Source organism: Notechis scutatus, chromosome 1 (genome assembly GCF_049901735.1).
Source record: "Notechis scutatus isolate UNSWTSFEM ecotype Mainland chromosome 1, rNotScu1.2, whole genome shotgun sequence".
Lineage (NCBI taxonomy): Eukaryota > Metazoa > Chordata > Lepidosauria > Squamata > Elapidae > Notechis > Notechis scutatus.
In genome coordinates this window covers 3,287,879-3,311,359 of record NC_142009.1, presented here as the reverse complement: position 1 = coordinate 3,311,359, position 23,481 = coordinate 3,287,879, and the positions used below count along the sequence as shown (strand labels likewise).

Sequence of the window (23,481 nt, the reverse complement as noted above, 5' to 3'; positions counted from 1 at the left end):
CAAGTAGAGAGGTACCCCTTTCGGCGTGGGGGGGATTGGAGGTACCAGCTCCCACCTGGGGGCAGAGACGCCTGCGCCCCCCTCCACCCTCTCTGCCATCGCTGCAGCTCCACTTCCGGCCGTCTTGCCCCCCCAATATACCAAGCCGCCGGAGGACAGCGAGGGACCCCGCAGCAGACCTGCTACCCCCAAAAAAAGATGAACAGAGACGCCCAGAACGGCCCGCAAGCGCAGTCGAAGCCGCACAGGTGGGACAAGCCAGCGCTTTTGCAACCTGGCGCCCGCGGGCGGCACCTCCTGCCACAGTGTGTCCCCCCTTGCTTCCCACGCTGGGCGGGCGGTGCCCGTTGGTGGGAGGGGGCTTCCTCTCGCGGGAACGGGCGGGAAGGGTGGTGCCCGCGACTCCAAGTCCCATGGTTCCCCGCTGAAGCGGGCTGCTGCGCCGCGGGGAGGGAGCCGGCCGGGGCGACCCCTCCGCCCTCAATCCACGCGACCCCCTTTGTGTGCCGCGGCGGGGGCGCCTCCCCCACCCTCCCTCCTCCTCCTTTCTTTTTCTTCTCTTCCTCCGCCTCTTCCTCCTCCTCCTCCTCCTCCTTCTATTTCTCTGCCGGCGTGTCAGCAGCTCCAGGGCCCGGCGGGGGCTCGGCTTCCTTCCTCCCCCCACCCCGAGCCCCGGCCCGTCCCGGTGCCCGCGGCGCCCATGCGGCTGCAGCCCCCGCCAGCCCCTCGCCCCGGTGCCAGGAGGATGCTGGCCTCCTCCTCCTCCTCCTCTCCGCGAGCCGCCAGCCGCAAGGGAGCCGAGAGCCGCTACCCGCTGCACGCGCTGGTCTGGCACGATCGCCCCGCCGAGCTGGAGAGGATGCTCAGCGGCGGACAGCAGGTGGGTCTTGGCGGTGGCGGGGTTGGGGGAGAAGGTCGCTGGCCTGGGGTCTCTGCAGAGAGAGTGGGGGAGGGAGAGAGAGGAGGAGGGAGGGGGAGAGAGAGGGAGAGAGGGAGAGAGAGAGAGAGAGAGGAAGAGGGAGGGAGAGAGAGAGAGAGGAGAGAGAGAGAGAGAGAGAGAGAGAGAGGGAGGGAGTGAGAGAGAGAGAAGAGGGAGAGAGAGAGGAGAGAGGGAGAGGGAAAGAGAGGGAGGGGAGAGAGAGAGGAAAGAGAGAGAGGAGGAGAGAGAGGGAAGAGAGAGAGGGAGGGAGAGAGAGAGGGAAAGAGAGAGGAGGGAGGAGAGGAAGAGAGAGAGAGGAGAGAGAGAGAGAGAGAAGGAGAGAGAGGAGAGAGAGAGAGGGAAAGAAAGAGAGAGAGGAGAGAGAGAGGAGAGAGGGAGAGAGGGAGAGAGAGAGAGGGAGGAGAGAGAGAGGAGAGAGGGAGAGAGGGAAAGAGAGAGGGAGAGAGAGAGGAAAGAGAGAGAGGGAGGGAGAGAGAGGGAAAGAGAGAGAGGGAGGGGAGAGAGAGGGAAAGAGAGAGAGGGAGGGGAGAGAGGAAGAGAGAGAGAGGAGAGAGAGAGAGAGAGAGGAGAGAGAGGAGAGAGAGAGAGGAAAGAAAGAGAGAGGAGAGAGAGAGAGAGAGGGAGAGGGGAAAGAGAGAGAGAGGAGTGAGAGAGAGAGAGAGAGGGAGAGAGGAAGAGAGAGGAGGGGAGAGAGAGGGAAAGAGAGAGAGGGAGGGAGAGAGAGGGAAAGAGAGAGAGGGAGGGAGAGAAAGAGGGAAAGAGAGAGAGGGGGGGGAGAGAGGAAGAGAGAGAGAGGAGAGAGAGAGAGAGAAGGAGAGAGAGAGAGAGAGAGAGGGAAAGAAAGAGAGAGAGAGAGAGAGAGGGCGTTGCAGGACTCTCCTTCCTCCTCCTCCTCTGCACTCCAAGGACCATGGTGCAGGGCCACGTGGGCGAGGCAGGGCGACCCCGTGGGGATTCCCCCTTTAAAGCGGGTGGGGAGGGGATGTCGCCACCCCTCCGCTAAGCTCTTGCAAAGAGCCTTTATTCCTTCAGCATCTTCATTGGGGCGGGGGAGGATGGGGAGGGGGATCAGCAGCCTCACCCTTTGCCAGCGCTAGTATCTCTGTCTGCCGTCCCCGTCCCCCCCGGCCTGCCTGCTCCCCACCTCAGATTAGCTACAGATATTGGAAAGGGACCTTAGAGGTCGTCTAGTCCAACCTCCTTCCTTCTTTCCTTCCTTCCTTCCTCCTTTCCCTCCTTCCTTCTTTCCTTCTTTCCTTCCTTCCTCCTTTCCTTCCTTCCCTCCTTCCTCCTTTCCCTCCTTCCTCCTTTCCTTCCTTCCTCCTTCCTTCCTTCTTCCTTCCTCCTTTGCCTCCTTCCTCCTTTCCTTCCTCCTTTCCTTCCTTCCTCCTTTCCTTCCTTCCCTCCTTCCTTCCTTCCTCCTTTCCCTCCTTCCTCCTTTCCTTCCTCCTTTCCTTCCTTCCCTCCTTCCTCCTTTCCCTCCTTCCTCCTTTCTTTCCTCCTTTCCTTCCTTCCTCCTTTCCTTCCTTCCTTCCTTCTTCCTTCCTTCTTTCCCTCCTTCCTCCTTTCCTTCCTCCTTTCCTTCCTTCCTCCTTTCCTTCCTTCCCTCCTTCCTTCCTTCCTCCCTCCCTTCCTTCCTTCTTTCCTTCTTTCCTTCCTCCTTTGCTTCCTCCTTTCTTTCCTTCCTTCCTTCCTTCCTTCCTTCCTTCCTTCCTTCCTTCCTCCTTTCCTTCCTTCCTTCCTTCCTTCCCACTGGAGGTTTTTAAGAAGAGACTGGGCAGCCATTTGCCTGAAACAGTACAGGTTCTCCTGCTTGAGCAGGGGGCCAGCTAGATGACCTCCGAGGTCCCTTCCAGCTCCACTCTGATTGATGGATAGCCTTTGGAGACCACCTGTGAGGTTCTCTGTTGTTTCTAGCAGCAAAATTTCTGAATTTAGCTTTGTTCATGGACCCAACGAAACCTTTTTACAGGTACAGTAGTCCTCGACTTACAACAGCTCATTTAGTGACTGTTCGAAATTACGACGGCACTGACCAAAAGTGACTTACAACCGTCCGTACAGCCTTCCAACTACTGCAACATCCCTGTTGTCGCGCGATCAAAATTCGGACGCTTGGCAACCGACTCATGTTTACGACGGTGGCAGCCGTCCCAGGGTTGTGTGATCCCCTGTTGCGACCTTGTGACAGGTACAAAGCTGGATTCACTTAGCAACCGTGTGACTCCCTTAACAACTGCAGTGCTTGCCCTAACGACGGTGGCAAGAAAGGTCGCAAAATGAGGCAAAACCAAGTGTCTCACTTAGCGGTAGAAATTTGGGGCTCCATTGAATTAGAATTTCCTTTTATTGGCCAAGTGTGATTGGACACACAAGGAATTTGTCTTGGTGCAAATGCTCTCTGTGGTCGGAAGTCAAGGACTTCCTGTGTCGGGTAAAACGCTTAATATTATTTATTTGTTTATGATATTCTAGCTGGATCCCCGTGCTTCGCTACGAAACTATGTGGTCGGGCTTAGTTTTTGGGGAGGAAAATAAGAAGGGGAAAAATTTCTGCCTCTGCCTACCACCATCCGTGGGTATTCATCCGGCTAGCTTCCCGTCAATGTGTGAGAGAGTTGAGGGCTGTTTGGAAACTGAAACAGTATTTGCTGTGTGAGCAAGGAGACAGCAAGGAGCCTGGGCGTGGCTGAGCTCAACTGTCCTGTAGTAAAGCTGCTTGGTAAACTGAAACTGAAGCCAAGAAGAACATAGGTGCTAAATTTCAAGTTTGTAGGCTTTACGGATTTTGTGATGATGCGTGAGTGATATTTCACATTTTTAAATATGGAAGAAAGAAGAAGAGGAGGAGGAGGAAGAGAAGAGGAGGAAGAGGAGGAGGAGGAGGAGAAGGAGAAGAGGAGGAGGAGGAGGAGGAGGAGGAGAAGGAGGGGGGAGAGAAGAAGAGAAGAAGAGGAGGAGGAGGAGGAGAAGAAGAAGAAGAGGAAGAGAATGAGGAGTAGGGAAAGGAGAAGAAGAGGAGGAGGAGGAGAAGAAGAAGAGGAGGAAGTGGAGGAGGAGAAAAGAAGAAGAAGAAGAAGGAGAAGGAGAAAGAGAAAGAAGGAGAAGAAGAAGAAGAAGATTTCTTTGATTTCTATGCCAGGCATCTTTCCTAAAACTTTATCTTGCTAGAGAGTTGGGGAGAACGGTTGTCCAAGCAAAGGCCAAGATCTGCCAGCATTGGGCTGACTGTGTTGTCTAAAGTTCGAGCCTCCATGTTTAGCAGCAGTATACCTGCAAGGAATGGAAGGTGGGAAGCCGCAGACCGGCTAAACCCAGAATGGGGAACCAATTCCTTCCATTCAGCTGTGGTGGCATTGCCCATCGTTGGCTTCACGCCCGGGTGTAAGTTCCTTACGGTTCTGAAATCCTGGCTTATTTGCAAGCTGCGTTTCAGCAAACCACGATGTGGCATCCTGGGTAAGCCCAGGACGAGCCGAATCATTAGATCTTTGGAGTACCGTTGTGTTCTCATCCGTGCCAACCCACCCCTGGAGTTACACAGTACAGGTAACCCTCAACTTACCACCTGTTTAGTGCAAAGTTACGACAGCGCTGCAAAGGGACGTACTACCAGTCGTCTCACTTAACGACTGGGGCAGCATCCTCATGGTTACGTGATCAAAATTCAGGCGATTTGGGATCGTGTATTTCTGATGCTTGCAGCATCGCGGGGTCGAAGGCCCTTTGTGACCTTCCCAGATGGCCGTGTTTGCTTAACGACTGTGCGACCGCAGCGATTCACTTACTAACGGGGGGGGGGGAGGACTGAAAAGGTCGTAAAATGAGGCAGGCCTCACTTAAACAACCAATGGAAATTCCAGCTTCAATTATGGGCAGAAGTCAAGGATTACATGTGCCGGTGAATCAAAAAAATGTAGGCTTTTGATCAAGAGGACTAGCACCAATGTGATTCCTTGTTGAGCAAAGTTGAGTTCGGGGGGACGGGGTTGGACTAGATGACCTACAAGGTCCCTTCCAACTCTGTTCATCTAATCTAATCTTTGAGTTCCGCCTCCCGTGACCGGCAGAGATGCTGGGGTTGACTTCCCATAAGACAAATAACACAATTGTTGTTTCCCTGCGGCTCTTCTCCCTGCTGGGTGGGGAAATCAGAGTTACCCAGCGGTGCAGGCTTCCCGGATGATCTCTAGGGATCCCTTTTCCCCACAATGCCAGAGTCAGGGCCCTGGATCATCCGGGGAATAAATAAAACCCCAACCTGTGTTCTGTTGTTGGCTTCCTGCTCGCCTCTGCTCTTGCTTGTATGTGTGTGTGTGTTAGTTATTAGTCCGTGTTGTATGAGGATTTGCCACGCCCGCTTTGGTTTGGCCGGGGCAGTTGTGTGTCAACACGGAAAATCCTGGGTTTGCACAGGTCATATTTGCCATGACAGGGGGGTGGGAGCCCAGGCAGTCTCTCTCTCTCTCTCTGTGTGTGTGTGTGTGTGTGTGTGTGTGTGTGTGTGTGTGTTTTATGTAGGGAGGGGGTTTGTCGGCCCTCTTTTGAGGGTTTGGGAGAAAGTCACAATCATGATGGACGTGCCTGAAATGCAGAATGGCATGACAGAGCTGTGTTGAGATGTTTTGTCACGGCGATGTTTAAAAAGTACAGCCACCAGCACCACAACAAATATGGAAAGAGAAGTGTGTGTGTGTGGGGGGGGGCTCAGATGGCAACAACGTGGTTGTCGATCTTGGCTCTAAATATTTGAAGCCCGACTGGTTCCAGGGCCCATTAGAATTTCTTTCTTTCTTTCTTTCTTTCTTTCTTCCTTCCTTCCTTCCTTCCTTCCTTCCTTCCTTCCTTCCTTCCTTCCTTCCTTTCTTTCTTTCTTTCTTTCTTTCTTTCTTTCTTTCTTTCTTTCTTTCTTTCTTTCTTTCTTTCTCTTTTGCTTTCTTCCTCTCTTCCTCTCTCTCTCTTTCCATCCCTCTCTTTCTTCCTTCGTTTCCTTCCTTCCTCCCTTCCCTCCTTCTTTCCACTTCCTTCCTTCTTCCCCCTCCCTCCGATTCCCATCCTTTTCCTTCCCCATTCCAACTTCCTAATTTATTTCTTCCTTCCTTCCTTCCTTCCTTCCTTCCTTCCTTCCTTCCTTCCTTCCTTCCTTCCTTCCTTCCTTCCTTCCTTCCTTCCTTCCTCCCTCTGATTTCCATCTCCTTCCCCATTCCAACTTCCTAACTTCTTCCTTCCTAATTTCTTCCTTCCTTCCTTCCTTCCTTCCTTCCTTCCTTCCTTCCTTCCTTCCTTCCTTCCTTCCTCCCTCTGATTTCCATCTCCTTCCCCATTCCAACTTCCTAACTTCTTCCTTCGTAACTTCTTCCTTCCTAATTTCTTCCTTCCTTCCTTCCTTCCTTCCTTCCTTCCTTCCTTCCTCCCTCTGATTTCCATCTCCTTCCCCATTCCAACTTCCTAACTTCTTCCTTCCTTCCTTCCTTCCTTCCTTCCTTCCTTCCTTCCTTCCTTCCTCCCTCTGATTTCCATCTCCTTTCCCATTCCAACTTCCTAGCTTCTTCCTTCCTTCCTTCCTTCCTTCCTTCCTTCCTTCCTTCCTTCCTTCCTTCCTTCCTCCCTCTGATTTCCATCTCCTTCCCCATTCCAACTTCCTAGCTTCTTCCTTCCTTCCTTCCTTCCTTCCTTCCTTCCTTCCTTCCTTCCTTCCTTCCTTCCTTCCCCCTCCCTCCCTCCCTCCCTCCCCTCCCTCCCTCCCTCCCTCCCCGGACAGACACATGTTTCAGAAGGGGTTTATTTTGCAGGAAGTTACAGATCTGTGCTGGATGATCTGTTTGGCATGTTCTGTTTAAGTCCTTAGAATTGTGTAATCTGGACGAGCCACATGGAGCTTGGAGTCCAATGCTGACCCTTGCCAAGGTCAGTAGCCAGCCTGGAAAGGTGCCAGGACCTCTTGCTTTGATCGCCCAATATTGACATCCTGGCTGACCTCAAAAGGCTCGGTGGCATTGGATCTGTTTAGTACTTGGGTAGGAGACCACTAAGAGATCCCAGGTGTATGACCTAGGCTGGAAATCAAGGAACCAGTTTTGGGGGAAAGAAATGTATTTATTTCCCAACTAGAAATGTCTAGGTTGTTGCAATCTGCTGGGAAACTCTACATCTGTACACACCTTAACACCTGTGGACTTCAACTCCCAGAATTCCCCAGCCAGCCAGCAATTCCACAGGTCTTAAAGGGGCCACGATTCGGAAACACTAAATTCTTCCATAGCAAACAATACCAAAGTTTGTTGTGCTCAATTTATTTTGGGGTGGGGGGCAGGCGTGGGATTCTACCTGGTCGGACCAGTTCTATAGAACCAGTTGTTATGATTCTGCCCAGTTTGGAGAACCGGCAAATCGTGCCACTGGCTGGCCCCTCCCCTTCCTGCCCACTCACTCCTTACCTGGCATGCGCGCCATCAAATTTGCCTGCTAAGTTGCTATTTTTCCTTTCCCTCCTCCAACCATCAGCTGTTTTGCTATGCAGGGAAATTTAGATTAACTGGAAAGCAGGAAATGGTTGGATTTCTTGCTTTCTAGCTAATCTAAAAGCAGAGCTAAACTTTCCTTAGGACGATGCTTCTATTTTTCGGTGCAGACTCAGGTAGCCGATGGCAGAAAGGTAGATCTCCGAGTGAGTCTGTGATTCTGTGAGCAACTCAATCTGCCTGCCTGATTTTGGGTAAAAGTTGCTTTTTTAAAAAATAAAAAAAATCAATATTTATACACGTGGTGTGTTGTGAGTTAATTTTATGAGTTTGCTTGCAAGCAAATTTTATGTGACAGACTCGGGTAGCAGATTGCAGATAGATGGATCTCTGAGTGAATCTGATTCTGCAAGCAACTCAATCTGCCTGCCTGTTTTGCCTGATTTTGGGTAAAAGTTGCTCTTTTTTTAATAAAATTTTTTTTCATAAATATTTACATTATTTACATAGAAGCCATGCTCAGCCAGACACATGACCACCAAGCCACACTCAGTCAGCAAGCCACGCCCACCCAGTCATGTGACCACCAAGCCACACAAAGTCCTCAAGCCCTGCCCACCCAGTCACATGACCACCAAGCCACGCCCACAAATTTAGACCATGCCCACAGAACCGTTGTTAAGACATTTGAATCCCACCCCTGGGTAGCGGTTCTTCCTGCTGATTTTAGCATGGTGTACCCCAAACTGAGCAAAAAAAAAGCATTAAGCTAAATAAAACGGCTCTTCAAATCCCAAAATTGAGGAGATGACTTTTTTGCAAATTGTGTCCAGGAAGTCCCCGACGTTACGACCCCACAATTGAGCCCAAAATTTTGGTGGTAAAGCGAGACATCGATCAAAGTGAGCTTTGCCCCCATTTTACAACCCTTTCTTGCCTCCGTTGTTAAGCGAATCACTGCAGTCGGTAAGTTGGTCACCCGGTCATTCAGTGAATCAGGCTCTTCTCTCCTTGGCTTTGCTTATCAGAAGGTCGCAAAAGGGGACGGCGTGACCCCGGGAACACGGCGAGCATCATCAATAGGAGTTGGTCGCCAAGCGGTCTGAATTTGGATCATGTTTGACGATGGGGACGCTGCAACCATCATAAGTACATGCCAGTTGCCCAGCGGTCTGAATTCTAAGCGTCTAAATTTTGATCCAGTGACCATGGGAATGCTGCAATGGTTATGTCATACCCCTGTCGGAGGAGGAAGACGAACAGCTGGCACAGAGAGTGGGAGTGTGGCTCTATTGGCTGGGGAGGAAACTGGGGAAGGGCAAAGTCCGGCTGGGCAGGGCAGGGGAGAGGTGGAACAAGGGAGAGGGGGTCCAGAGGAAGATCCAAGCCCATCTCCTCTTCATCTTAGGGCATGCAGGGAGGAACGGAGAAGGGAGCAACGTTGGTTGCATGCCTTATGGGGGAGGAAAGGGCCCTGATTCCCTTCATTAGCCGCAGCTGGGAATGAGAGTTTAAAAGAGATGCAAGCTGAGAGCGGCGGCGGCTGGGAACAAACTTGAGTTTATCTTGTGTTGACTTTGGTTATCTGTGTTCCTGGTGTCCTCCCAACCGTGTTAAATTACTGCCGTTCCTTCTTGCCCTGTAGGACTAATTACCTCATTTTGCCTTGATTGGACTTAGAGTTACAGTTTATGTTGACCATGTTTTGGACTTGATTCTCTGCAGCCAAAGGCTGTTTACCTGGAAGAGTTTTTCTCCGGCCCAGAAGGTAACCAGGACACCGGGGGCAAAGTTGGAGCTAATAAAGGGACTCTTACTGGTTATCTGACTGTGTTGCCTTTGTGCCACACCCTTTTGGGTCATCACAGGTCATAAGTGTGAAAAACCATCAGGTCACTTTTTTTCACTTGCCTTTGCAACTTAGAACGGTCACTAAACGAACTGTTGTAAGTCGAGGATTACCTGAATAGCCGCCTGTCTCACAGATATGTGGCTCTTGTTGGCACACAACCCAACAACAGTTAGGAACTCCGTAGTAGTCGAAAAGCAATAAAAAATGAATACAATTGAAATATGAAAGAAATATAAAATATTTAATATTGCACATTTTAACTTCAGCTAGGATCGCCTATGCCCAATGTTGGAAACACACATGTGTACCACCAGAGGAACTGACCATTCAAACAATAATGAGTTGTGCCAAGATGTACAAATTAACCTTAAGTCTGCAAGAGAAAGAGGAATCTGATTACTACATGGTGTAGGGAAAATGGTATGATTGGTTTGAGCAGAGACAGATTGGTGGATAGATAAATGGATTGTAAATAAATAGAGATAAGCACTCGATAAGTTAATGATTTATATTTGCACAATTTTGTATATTTGTAAATAATGCACAAAATATTAATATAGAATGTCACAAAGTGTTGATATAGAAGATCTATTTTGTTGTTGTTTGACTTTTTAAAATTATAAAAGATTAATAAAGTATATTAAAAAAAAATAGAACAAACAGATTAAAGTAAACGGACATAATACACCAGTCAAACCCAAGAATGAAGGGAGGAGAACAAACAATCATGTAATCTCATTTATCCGGTTTATATCATCCAGGAATAAACAAGGCTGGGGAAGAAAGGTAATGTTTTAAGAGATTTGCCAAAAATTGACAGAATTGGGGCATCATTCACCTTATCAGAGTCTATAGAATGACAGAGTTGGAAGGGACCTGGGAGGTCATCTAGTCCAATCTACATAGACTTCTGTAAAGCCTCTGATTCAGTGGTACACGACAAACTACTCCTAAAACTAAAATATTACAGTATCTCTGGACACCTGCATAACGGGATAGAGGCATTCCTGTCAAACAGAAAACAAATGGTCAAAATTGGGAGCGTCCTATCAAATTCTGTACCTGTCAACAGTGGTGTCCCTCAGGGCAGTGTTCTAGGACCAACTCTCTTCATACTCTACATAAATGACCTCTGTGATCATATTAAGAGCAACTGCGTTCTCTTCGCTGATGATGTAAAGCTGTTCAACACCACAGACAATACTGCTACCCTTCAAAAAGACCTTGACTATGTATCAGAATGGTCAAACAAATGGCAACTTCAAATTTCAACAAATAAATGCTCTGTCCTACATATTTGCAAAAAAAATCAGTAAATAAAATACAGGCTGAATAGTCAAGACCTTGTTGACGATCCAAACTCTGTCAAGGATCTTGGAGTACTCATCTCAAATGATCTAAGTGCTAGAGCCCACTGTAACTACATAGCCAAAAAGGCGTTAAGAGTTGTTAACCTAATTTTATGTAGCTTTTTCTCTGGTAATATTACACTACTAACTAGAGCATACAAAACATTTGCTAGACCAATACTCGAATATAGCTCATCAGTCTGGAACCCACATTACGTATCTGATATTAGCACAGTTGAGAAAATCCAGAAATATTTCACAAGAAGAGTCCTCCACTCCTCTACTCGTTGTAGAATACCTTAGGCCACCAGACTCGAAATTCTAGACCTAGAAAACCTAGAACTACGCCACCTCCGGTCCAATCTAAATATAGTATATAAAATCATACATTGCAATGTCCTACCTGTCAATGAATATTTCAGCTTCAACCATAACAGCACAAGAGCAAACAATAGATACAAACTCAAGGTTAACCGCACCAAACTTGATTGCAGGAAATACGACTTCAGCCACAGAGTGGTCAATGTCTGGAATACTCTACCTGACTCTGTGGTTTCTTCCCCAAACCCCCAAAACTGTAACCTTAGACTTTCTACTATTGATCTCACCCCTTTCCTAAGAGGTCTGTAGGGGGCGTGCATAAGTGCACCAACGTGCCTACCGTCCCTGTTCTATTGTTTCTTTTATTTTTCTTATATGTACCCATTTCATGTATTCATAACTATGTATATACTTATACCTATTATCTCGTAAGCGATTGACAAATCAAAATAAATAAAATAAATAAACAAACCCCTGCTCAAGGAGGAGATCCAAGACCATTCCAGACAAATGTTTGTCGAACTTTAAAATTTCAGAAAGGGAGGGAGGGAGGAAAGCAGAATAGCCGAGTTGGAAGGGACCTGGGAGGTCCTCTAGTCCAACCCCCCCTGCTCAGGCAAGGAAACCCCTATCCCATTTCAGACAAATGGCTGCCCGATCTCTTCTTGAAAGCCTCCTATGATGGGAGCACCCACAATTTCTGGTGTTGTGATGCTCCATTCAAAATCCAAGAAAGAAAACTTTAGATTCCATGGTTTTAGAGAAAAGGACTTTTACTGGAATTTGAAGTGGTAGCATGAGAAGGAATACCAGATCTGAGGCCATAGGCGCAGAAATCGCATATAGAAAGTTATTCCCATGTTCCCACCCCCAAGAGTTCGAACTAGCCATCCAATCCGAGATGTGTATGATGTCATGTGGGTGCATCTTCAGGTGGTGTTTCACACATCTGGCATGCCAAGATGGTTGATCTTGACCTAGAGCAGGGGTGTCCAACCTTGGCAACTTTAAGACTTGTGGACTTCAACTCCCAGAATTCCTCAGCCAGCAAAGCTGGCTGAGGAATTCTGGGAGTTGAAGTCCACAAGTCTTAAAAGTTGCCAAGGTTGGACACCCCTGACCTAGAGAGAGAAAGAGGCTACATCTGCGCAGTAAGCAAGTGAGCGTAGTCAAGAAAACATCCCAACGATTTCACATTTCACCAACTCAAACCTCCAGCACTCTTCCCCCACCCACGAAGTCCAATTATTCTTCCCTCTCCTCCCCACCTTTTTTTTACTTTAAAAAATAAACTGTATTAAACATTTAAAAATACATACATAGTACAAAACATTTCATAAAATATGAAACCCAAAAGCTATATATAACCAATAAACATAAAAACATAAAGATTTATAATTGCTAAGACGGTGTGTTCTTATCAAACAATTTTCCAATACTTATTTGCTATGTCTGGTAAATACTCCTATCCTAACCTCTTTATATTTTCCCTTCCCTATCTGTGTACTTTCTGGTTTCTATCCTTTATCCAGTTATACCAGTTTTCCCAAACTGTAAAATATTTTGAGTCTTCCTTTAAACTTTTGGGTGAGTTTATCCATTTCAGCGCAATCGTAGATCGTCCGGATTATCAAGTTATCCGTTGGCATCTGATCACCCTTCCAACATTGAGCTAATGCTATCCTTGCTGCAGTGATTATATGTAGAATTAAATATTTTATTTCTTTTGCGACTTCACCTTTTATTATTCCCAACAAAAAAAAATTCAGCCTTGAGTTCTAATTGAATATTTGTGATTTCTCTTATCCATGTTCATATTTTTTCCCCAATAATTTCTCCTTAGTTCTAAGTTGCTTCTCTCCTTGATTAGTTTTCCCTTCATTGCTTCTTATCCTGCCTTCTGGTGCTTTCACGTATAGCTTGACTCCCTCTTCTTTGGGGCAACCCCTGTGAGATATTGGATCACTGCTATCCTGTCTCCCCTAGTCCTTCTTTTCATTAAACTAGACATATCCAAATCCAGTAACTGTTCTTCATATGTTTTAGCCTCCAGTCCCCTAATCCTCTTTCTTGCTCTTCTCTGCACTCTTTCTACAGTCTCAACATTTTTTTTTAAACATCGTGGTGACCAAGACAGGATCCATTATTCCAAGTGTGGCCTCACCAAGGCCTTATAAAGTGGTATTATCACTTCAAGTGATCTTGATTCTATCCCTCTGTTGATGCAGCCTAGGATTGCGTTGGCCTTTTTTTGCTGCAGCCGCACACGGCTGGCTCCTATTTAAGTGATTTTCCACTAGGACTCCCAAGGTCCTTCTCATAATTACTGCTGTTGAGCCATTAGAGCAAGGGTCTTTAAGCTTGGCAAGTTTAAGACTTGTGGACTTCCACTCCCAGAATTCCTGAGCTAATATGACTGGAGGAGGAATTCTGGGAGTGGAAGTCCACAAGTCTTAAGTTTGTCAAGTTTGAAAACCCCTGGAATAGATAGATAGAGAAAGAGAGGTAGAATAGATAGAGAGAAAGGGAAATAGATAGAATAGATAGATAGAGGGAGTGAGAGAGAGAGAAAGATAGAGAGAATAGATGGATAGAATAGATAGAATAGATAGAGAGAAAAATAGATAGAATAGATAGATAGAGGGAGGGGGGAGAGATAGAATAGATAGAATAGATAAAGAGAGGTAGAATAGACAGAGAGATAGAATAGATGGAAGGAGAGAGAGAAAGATAGAATAGATAGACTAGATAGAGAAAGAGAGGTAGAATAGATAGAGAGAAAGGGATAGAATAGATAGAGGGAGGAAGAGAGAGAAAGATAGGATAGATAGATAGAATAGATAGAGAAAGAGAGGTAGAATAGATAGAGAGAAAGATAGAATAGATCAAGGGTCTTCAAACTTAGCAACTTTAAGACTTGTGGACTTCAACTCCCAGGATTCCTGAGCTAACATGACTGGAGGAGGAGGAATTCTGGGAGTTGAAGTCCACAAGCCTTAAAGCTGTCAAGTTTGAAGACCCCTGCTCTATTCTCTATTCTATTCTTAAATTCTTATTCTATTCAAATTCTTATTCTATTCTATTCTATTCCCTATTCTTAAATTCTTATTCTATTCAAATTCTTATTCTATTCTTCTATATTCTATTCTAAAAATCTTATTCGATTCTATTCTTATTCTTATTCGATTCTCTATTCTCCATTCTCTATTCTATTCTAAAATTCTTATTCAAATTCTTATTCAATCCTATTCAAATTCTTATTCTACTCTTCTGTATTCAATTCTATTCAAATTCTTATTCTATTCTCTATTCTCTATTCCAAGGGTTTTCAAACTTGGCAGCTTTAAGACTTGTGGACTTCAACTCCCAGGATTCCTGAGCCAACATGACTGGAGGAGGAGGAATTCTGGGAGTTGAAGTCCACGAGTCTTAAAGCTGCCAAGTTTGAAGACCCCTGCATTAGAGGGAATGATATCGAGAAGGTGGGGACCACAACGGAAAATGTGTGTGGCTTGGGTCCCACCAGAAAGGAGCCCCCTTGAAGACAAGGAGCACAGAATAGCCCTCTTGCCTGACCTGACAGAAGGAGGAAATCAAGGCGGTCACTGTTTGAAGTCCAGCCCAAACATCTGACCGATTGCAACCATCCATAATCATGTTAGATTAGAAGAATACAACAAGAATTGCTATCCTTCTGAAAGAGCAGCAAGAAGGAAAGTGGAGGGTTTTGGTTTTTTCTTTGCTGATCTCTCTGTAGATCTGTCTGCTCAGCCTCCTTCCTCTTCCCCCCTCCCTCCCCCAGCCAAAAATAAAATAAAAATCCCTTTGCCACTTGTTTTCCTGCTGCACTGAGAAATGTTAGTTCCGCTTATTTGCAATTAACACTCAGCTGCTAGAAGAACAGAGGACTGTAAGAAGCCTCTAGGGGAAGGCTGGCAATGAAATTATTCTCACCTCTTGCACAGACGCCCCCAGGAGATTCTTTTGCTGGCAGTTGCCCTGTTTCTGAGCCAGCCTGCTTTAAGAGGGGAGGGCTTCCACTCCCAGAATCCCCCAGCCAGCCTGCTTTAAGAGGGGTGGGCTTCCACTCCCAGAATCCCCCAGCCAGCCTGCTTTAAGAGGGGTGGGCTTCCACTCCCAGAATCCCCCAGCCAGCCTGCTTTAAGAGGGGTGGGCTTCTAGTCCCAGAATCCCCCAGCCAGCCTGCTTTAAGAGGGGAGGGCTTCCACTCCCAGAATCCCCCAGCCAGCCTGCTTTAAGAGGGGTGGGCTTCCACTCCCAGAATCCCCCAGCCAGCATGCGTACATCAACTCACCTCTTCAGTGAGATGCTTTAATTTGGAACCTTTGGGTGCTTTGGAAAAGAGCTTGACCCCCCCTCTCTCCTCTCTGGGGCAGCCCCTCAAATATTGGAAGGCTGCTCTCCTGCCTCCCCTGGTCCTTCTCCTCACCAGACTAGCCAGGCCCAGTTCCTACAACCATGCATCGTGTCTTTGAGCCTCCAGTCCCCTCATCCTCCTGGTTGCTCTTCTCTGCACCTTTTCTAGAGTCTCGACATCTTTTTTATAGTGTAAAACTGTATGCAGTACTTCAGGTGTGGTCTTACTAAGGATAGATAGATAGGTAGATAGATAGATGGATGGATGGATGGATGGATGGATGGATAGGATAGGATAGGATAGGATAGGATAGGATAGGATAGGATAGGATAGGATAGACAGATAGACAGACAGACAGACAGACAGACAGACTAGCCAAGCCAGGCCAGGCCCAGTTCCTGTAACCGTCCATCGTATGTTTCATCCTCCAGTCCCCTCATCCTCCTGGTTGCTCTTCTCTGCCCTCTTTCCAGAGCCTCAACATCTTTTTTTTACATCTTGGCGATATAAGGTACCTCCTTTTTCTCCCGGCAGGTGGATGTGGAGGAGGTGGACCCCCGAGGCCGAACTCCCTTGCACCTGGCCACCACCTTGGGGCATCTGGAGTGTGCGCGAGTTCTCCTGCGGCATGGAGCGGACGTGGCCAAAGAAAATCGGTCCGGCTGGACAGGTGTGTTACCATTTCTCTCCTTGGCAGGTGGAAAGCGGAGCTAAGCATCAGCGCATTTTCTTTAGCAGAAAAAAGGATTTTCAGAGCTGCGGCATGCTACAGTATACACAGGTGGTCCTCGACTGACGACCATTTAATGTTATGTGAGACATGGGGATTTACAAGTTGCAAATCCCCCCAGCCAGCCTGCTTTAAGAGGGGTGGGCTTCCACTCCCAGAATCCCCCAGCCAACATGCTTTAAGAGGGGAGGACTTCCACTCCCAGAATCCCCTAGCCAGCCTGCTTTAAGAGGGGAGGACTTCCACTCCCAGAATCCTCCAGCCAGCCTGCTTTAAGAGGGGTGGGCTTCCACTCCCAGAATCCCCCAGCCAGCCATGCTTTAAGAGGGAGGAGAAACTTCATGCTGGCTGAGGAATTCTGGGAGTTGAAGTCCCCCCATCTTAAGGTTGCAGAGGTTAAGAAAGACCAATGTGACTGTGTTTCTTAACAAGGATGTTTTGCTGAAGTTAGTTTAAACATCCCTGTGCTGAAAAGCAAACTGAAAGTTACTTTTTAGGAAATGGACTTTTTCCATGGGTGTGTGTTTATTTAACTGTTATGATCAAGGACCGCCAATTTCCACTTCTGGACATTTTCAGTTCACCATTTCCAAAGTTCTTTTCAAAGGATTTACAATGAATGTTTAAAAAAGATTTTCAAAAGAATTTAAATGATTACCTCTGTGTGTGTGTGTGTGTGTGTGTGTGTGTGTGTGTGAGAGAGAGAGAGAGAGAGAGAGAGAGAGAGAGAGAGAGAGAAAGAGAGAGGAGGGAGGGAGGGAGGGAGGGAGGGAATGAGAGAGACAAGAGAGAGAGAGAATGCGAGAATGATAATGAGAAAGAGGGAGGGGAAGAATGAGAAAGAGAGAATGAGAAAATGAGAATATGATAATGAGAGAGAGAGAGAGAGAATGAGAGAGAATGACAGCATGAGAGAGAAGGAGAAGGAGAAGGAGAGAATGAGAGAGACAATGAGAGAGAGAGAATGAGAGAATGTGATCATGAGAGGGAGCGAGGGAGGGGGAGAATGAGAAAGAGAGAATGAGAAAGAGAAAATGAGAATGTGATAATGAGAGAGAGAGAGAGAGAATGAGAGAATGACAGCATGAGAGAGAATGAGAAAGAATGAGAGGGAGAATGAGAGAATGAGAGAGAGAGACAATGGGAGAATGTGATCATGAGAGGGAACGAGGGAGGGGAGAATGAGAAAGAGAATGAGAAAGAGAAAATGAGAATGTGATAATGAGAGAGAGAGAGAGAGAAATGAGAGAATGACAGCATGAGAGAGAATGAGAAAGAATGAGAGGGAGAATGAGAGAATGAGAGAGAGAGACAATGGGAGAATGTGATCATGAGAGGGAACGAGGGAGGGGGAGAATGAGAAAGAGAGAATGAGAAAGAGAGAATGAGAAAGAGAGCATGGGAGAGAAGGTAATAGAGAGAGAAGGAGAGGGAGAAGGAGAGAATGAGAAGGAGAACGAGAGGGAAAGAATGAGAGAGAGAGAAAATGGAGCATGAGAGAGAGCATGAGACAGAGGGAAAGAATGAGGGAGAGAGAGAAAGAGAGAGAGAGAGAGAGAGAGAGAAAATGAGAATGAGAAAGAGAGAAAGAGAGGAATGAGAGGGGTGTATGTGGCTAGGAATTTATTTGACTTTGTATATTGAATGGTGTGAAAGTGTAAAGAAATGGAGGTTGTGACTCTAAAACAGAGCCCTGCCCCCTTTTTAAAATGTGCTGCACGCAGAACACATGCAAAAAAGACACAACGATTTCATTGTGCACCTGCCACCCCCCCCACCCCCGGTTTGTTCATTCAGGCAGTCCTCGACTTACGACCACAAATGAGCCCAAGATTGATGTTGTGGCTAAGTGAGAAATGTGTGAAGTGAGCTGTGCCCCGTTTTTACCACCTTCCTTGCCACCATCGCTAAGTGAATCACAGCAAAGTGTTAAGCTATTAACACAGTTGTTAAGTGAATCCGGCTTCCTCCTTGATTTTGCTTGTCGGAAGGTCACAAAACAGGGGACACGGCGACTGTCGTAAATGTGAGTGAGTGGCCAAGGGTCTGATTTTGGATCACCTGACCACGGGGGGAAACACCGCAACGGTCGTAAGTGTGAAAATGGCTCCTGAGTCGCTTTTTTTTTTCCAGTGCCGTGGTAACTTGGAACGGTCACTAAACGAAACTGTTGTAAGGTGAGAGGACTGCTGGAACATTCCAGTTGCCAAGCACGCACATTTTGATCCTGTGGTCATGGGGATCAATCAGGATAGAGATGGAAAGGGACCTTGGTCATCTAGTCCAGCCCCCTGCTCAAGCAGGAGGCCCTAGACCATTTCAATCAATCAATCAATCAATCAATCAATCAATCAATCAGAAAAGAGCCGGAAGGGACCTTGGAGGTCATCTAGTCCAGCCCCCTGTTCAAGCAGGAGAGACCCTCTAACAACAGTGGTTGTCCAGTCTCTTATTAAAAACCTCCAGGGATCAGCCCGACAGCTAAAAGGTAGACTGCTCTTGGACAAGGGTCTTTGAAGCCCAAAAAACAGCAAGCAGGCCCAGTATGGGAGATACAGGCCGTCCTCAACTTACGGCCCCAACTGAGCCCAAAATTTAGGTTGCTAAGTGAGAAATTCATGAAGTGGGTTTTGCCCCATTTTACGACTTTTCCTGCTTGTATGATTGCTGCTGTTGTTTGGATGCTGCAATGGTCATAAGTACGAGGACCCATTGCGAGTCACTTTTCTTTCACCCGGCTGTTTGTAACGAAAGTCATTAAACAAACGGTTGTAAGTTGAGGACCATGTAGTTCGGCTCCTGATCGCTGTTCTGACCAAGGCTTAGGGAGACACTAACAGACACACTTTTTTCTTGATTTCAACGGCTGTGAATTTTAATCATTCCCAGCCCGTAATGAGTCTCAAACAGTTTGTAAATAGCCCCATGGAAGTCTGCCAAAGTCCCTCGAGATAAGGCTGATCAGCACCCACCTTTATCTCCCTTGAAATGCTGCCAACGCCTAAATTGCCAATTAGTTATACGAGGCCAAACGGAGCACAAAGTCAACACGGAGCTTCAGATTCCAAACCGACCAGTACGAACAAAGTTGCTTCCTGCAAAGGGCTCCTGTCCCTTTGCTCCTCCTTTACGTCTTATGGGAGGGGCCAATCATCTCCAAGCTTTATTCCCGAGTCGCCCCTTTTGTCCTAACTGTTCTTGCCTTCTGGCAGCTCTGTGCATATGCACACTGGGAACAGGCTCCCTCTGCTCCTCTGCCTCGCTGATGTCAGATTCTGGAGGCTCCGAAGTCCGCACATGACTCCCAGATGGCCCTGACCCCATCTCTGTATCGGACGCAGGACCCTCGTCCGAGCCCTCCCCAGAATCCAGGACTGGCCCATGTTCCTCCCCACCGTCTGCTGGCTCCACGGGCCGCTGGCGGACCACAACTATCTCCTTTTCGTGTTGCAGTGTTGCAGGAGGCGGTCAGCACTCAAGATCTGGAGCTCGTTCAACTGGCGCTACGGTATCGGGACTACCAGAGAGCCATCAAACGCTTGGCTGGAATCCCCGTCCTGTTAGAAAAACTACGGAAGGTCAGTCCTTGCTGAGTTTGTAAACCTGTTGAAAAACCCCTCTGATGGCTCAGACCTACAGGTATAGTCCTCAACATACGACCACAACATTTACGTTGCTAAGGGAACCATTGGGTTAAGTGACTTTTTTTGGGTTGGTGCTGTAATTTAACTACTTTCCTCGCCACGGTTAAGCAAATCGCTGCATTTGTTAAGTGAGTCACATCGTTGTTAAGTGAACCTGGCTTCCCCATGGATTTGTCAGAACGGTGGCCAAAGGGGATCACCGGGATCACATTATGTTGCCGTCATAAATACGAATCCGTTGCCAAGGGTCTGAATTTTGATCATGAGGCCATGGGTCATAAGTAAGAAAAACGGTCCCTAAGTCCCTTTTTTTCAGTTGCCGTTGTAACTTTGAACGGTCACTAAATGAAGTGTTGTAAGGTGAGGACTACTTGTGGTTTTTTTTTATATATATAAAATAAAAAGGTAAAGGTTTTCTTATCCGTTGTGTCCAGAGGATGGCGCTGATCTCTGTTTCTTGGTGCCAGCGTTGTGCAAATATATTTTCTGTGGTCGTGTGGCCAGCAAAAGCACACCGAACACTGTTACCTTCCCATCGAAGTGGTGCCTATTTATCTACTTGCATTTGCATGCTTTTGAAGAGTGGCGCGGTGGCCTAGAGCAGAAGCAGATTCTTAGGAAACAACAACTGGCTGAGAGTCTACTGACTACCTTCTATCGGAGTTCAATTGAGAGTATATTATCCTACTATCTCTGTGTGTGGTTCTCGAGCTGCACAGTGGCAGAGAAAAAGGCAATTCAGAGGGTGATCAAGACGGCCCAAAACATCATTGGCTGAGTGTTAAGCCTGGATTCCCCAACGGATGTTAAGGAAAACAAACTAAACAGAACGTGCAGCGAAGTCAGATAGGAAGACAGGTAAATGTGTGAGATAAGTTTTCTAGTTAACACGCAGTAAAAATACAGATATGCTTGTGCTATCAAAAATATAGTTTATTCCATTTAAGAATTATAGCATAGTCAAATGTAACGGTCCATTAGTCATATATCAATTTCAGTCAAGTCTTGTCAAGGGGATACACTATTTGCAAAGTCCGTGTTGAATAGCCAATGTCAGTTCACTTACAATAAATCTGTCCAATCTTTATCTTCTCTCCGTGGAGAAATATCAACACTCCTTTTTCTCTCCCGTTCAGCAAGAACGCAGTCATCAATCCTTCCAGTAATTAGGGATCAGTAAGTCAGAGAGAGAGCTGCAATTGCCTCGCTTCTTATATAGTGCTTTTACAACCACACCCTTAATTACATTCTTGCAGTTAAAGTTACACACACTTTAACTAACAAACCATGATACCATATTTATTATTTTTACCCAAAACAGTTAGGGTAAACAATGTTATCCCTAACACTGCTCATTCCCCCTCTTTGGAAGAACTGTATAGGAATGGATGTAGGAGGAAGATACTTAACATATTGAATGACTCCTCTCATCCGGGACATCAGCTCTTTGAACTATTACCATCGAGAAGGAGATTCAGGGTATTAAGAACAAGGACGACCAGATTTAAGAACAGTTTTTATCCAAGTGCAGTTTTGAGTCTGAATGCAGGGTCATAAGATTTTTGTGGAGTCTAATGGCTGAGAGTAGTGGGGTATTTACATTTTTAAATTGTATAGAGATTATTGTATGGTTGGTTGTGTTTAGTTTAATTTTTTTTTTCTTTTTTAGTGGTGTTTGTCCAGTTTTACTTGTGGAAGAGCACCTCATTTCGTTGCACCCGCTTGCGAGTGTAATGACAAATAAATTCTTATGTCTTATGTCTTACAGTGGCCTTTTTAATGGCACCATGTAGGTTTGGCATTGGCCAGTTGTATTTGAGACACAACGGAATATAAGCTCTTTTTTATAACCTTAATGTTTCTTGCTGCCAATTTATATATATGAATTTTATATATAATATATATAAAAGCGAAATTACCACTCATGCAGCATCACAAAATCTCCAGAACCGTAAAGCCAACAAACTCGAAATTTGGTTCCTCTTTGCTTCTAGGTGCTCACTAAGAAAGGATTTTGTGAAATGACCCTCAGAGCATTTAGAGTATTTCCTATATTATTATTATTATTAACACGCTCTGATGCTAAGGAGTTCTACTCCCCCTCCCCACCTGAGAAGAAATGTGCTCCGAATGCAAAACACAAGCAGAGGAGTTTCAGTTTTACAGCACCAAGCAGCTTTAGTACAGAACAGTTGAGCTAAGCCACGCCCAGGCTCCTTGCTGTCTCCTCCTTGCTCACACAGCAAATGCGGTTTCAGTTTCCAAACAGCCCTCAACTCTCTCACACACTGACAGGACGCTAGCCAGATGAATACCGATGGATGCTGGTAGGCAGAGGAAGAATTATTTCCCCCTTATTTTCCTCTCCAGAAACTAAGCCCCGACCACATAGTTTCGTAGCAAAGCAAGAGTATCAAGCTAGTAATTAATAAAAACTCCATGGAAGGTTCAATTTATACCTTTAATAATTGCATTTTCTTCCCTTCCCTAACCATTCAGCAAAGAGCATGTGTCTTGAAGGGCTTATACAGCTAGTCCTCGACTTACGACCACAATTGAGCTCAAAATGTATGTCACTAAGTGAACAATGAGTGAGTTTTGCTCCATTTTACATCCTTTCTTGCCACTGTTGTTAAGTGAATCATGCAGTTGTTAAATCAGTTAAATAGTTGTTAATTAAATCTGGCTTCCCCACTGACTTTGTTTGTCGGAAAGTCAATGGCAACCGTCATAAGTACGAGTCAGTTTCCAAGCATCTGAATTTTTATCATGTGACCCTGGGGGGCGCTGCAATGATCATAAGTGTGAGTCACGGTCATAAGTCACTTTTGTCACTAAAAATGTCAAGGATACCATTAGGGACTGTTCGATGTTACGACGACACTGAGAAAAGTGACTTACGACCATTTCTCACGCTTACAACCCTTGCCGCATCCCCATGGCCACTTGATCAAAACTTGGACGCTTGGCAACTGACTCACAGTTATGACGGTCGCAGCATCCCAGGGGGGTGTCACGTGATCCTCTTTGGCGACCTTGCAGCAAGCAAAGTTCACAGGGAAGCCAGACTCACTTAACGACCATGTGACTCACTTAACGACTGCAGTGATTTGCTTAACGATGGTGGCAATAAAGGTAAAATGGGACAAAACTCACTTAACTGTCCGGCTTTCTCATTTAGCGGCATACATTTTGGGCTCAATTGCGGGTTATAAATCGAGGACTGTTCCTGCCATTTGTCAGAAATGGTGTGGGGCCATGTTGGCGAACCTATGCCACGCGTGGTGGAAGTGGCACGCAAAGCACTTTCCCAGGGGTGGGATTCTACCAGTTCGCACCTATTTGCTAGAACCGGTTGTTAACCTTCTAAGCAGTTCTGAGAACCGATTGTTAGAAGAAATTGCAGGGCTAATCCTGTAAGGAAGGCAGGAAGGAAACATTCTGGTGTTGCTTACAGAAACTGCCTCTCCGGTAACCCTTATTCCATTCTTGGCAGGACTAGACTTCCTGTCTCAGGAACTTCTCTGGAGTTTTTCCCCCCCTCCTTTGCTGGTACTTTGCTTGTGTGGAGTGACCATTCAAAGTTACAATGGCACGGAAAAAAGTGACTTATGACCATTTTTCACACCTACGACTGTTGCAGCATCCCCACAGTCATGAGAGGCCAGGCGAGGAGATGCGTGCCTCGATGTGAGTGATGTTGAGTTGGCCACGCCCAGCCAATAACATGACCACCAAGCCATGTCCACCCAGTCACATGACCACCAAGCCACACCCACCAACTAAGCCACGCCCACAGAACCGGT

General features: G+C 46.5%; 1 protein-coding gene across 1 annotated transcript in view; it reads left to right on the top strand.

Moving 5' to 3' along the window:
* The first annotated feature begins 405 nt into the window (after nucleotides 1–405).
* ANKRD13B (ankyrin repeat domain 13B) overlaps nucleotides 406–23,481 on the top strand; it is a 50,161-nt gene continuing 27,085 nt past the window's right edge. Inside the window, exons 1-3 of the mRNA XM_087955806.1 lie at nucleotides 406–880; nucleotides 15,836–15,971; nucleotides 19,485–19,609. Of these exons, the coding sequence (XP_087811932.1) occupies nucleotides 701–880; nucleotides 15,836–15,971; nucleotides 19,485–19,609 (441 nt within the window). The 5' untranslated portion in view covers nucleotides 406–700. The remainder of the gene's footprint in view (nucleotides 881–15,835; nucleotides 15,972–19,484; nucleotides 19,610–23,481) is intronic.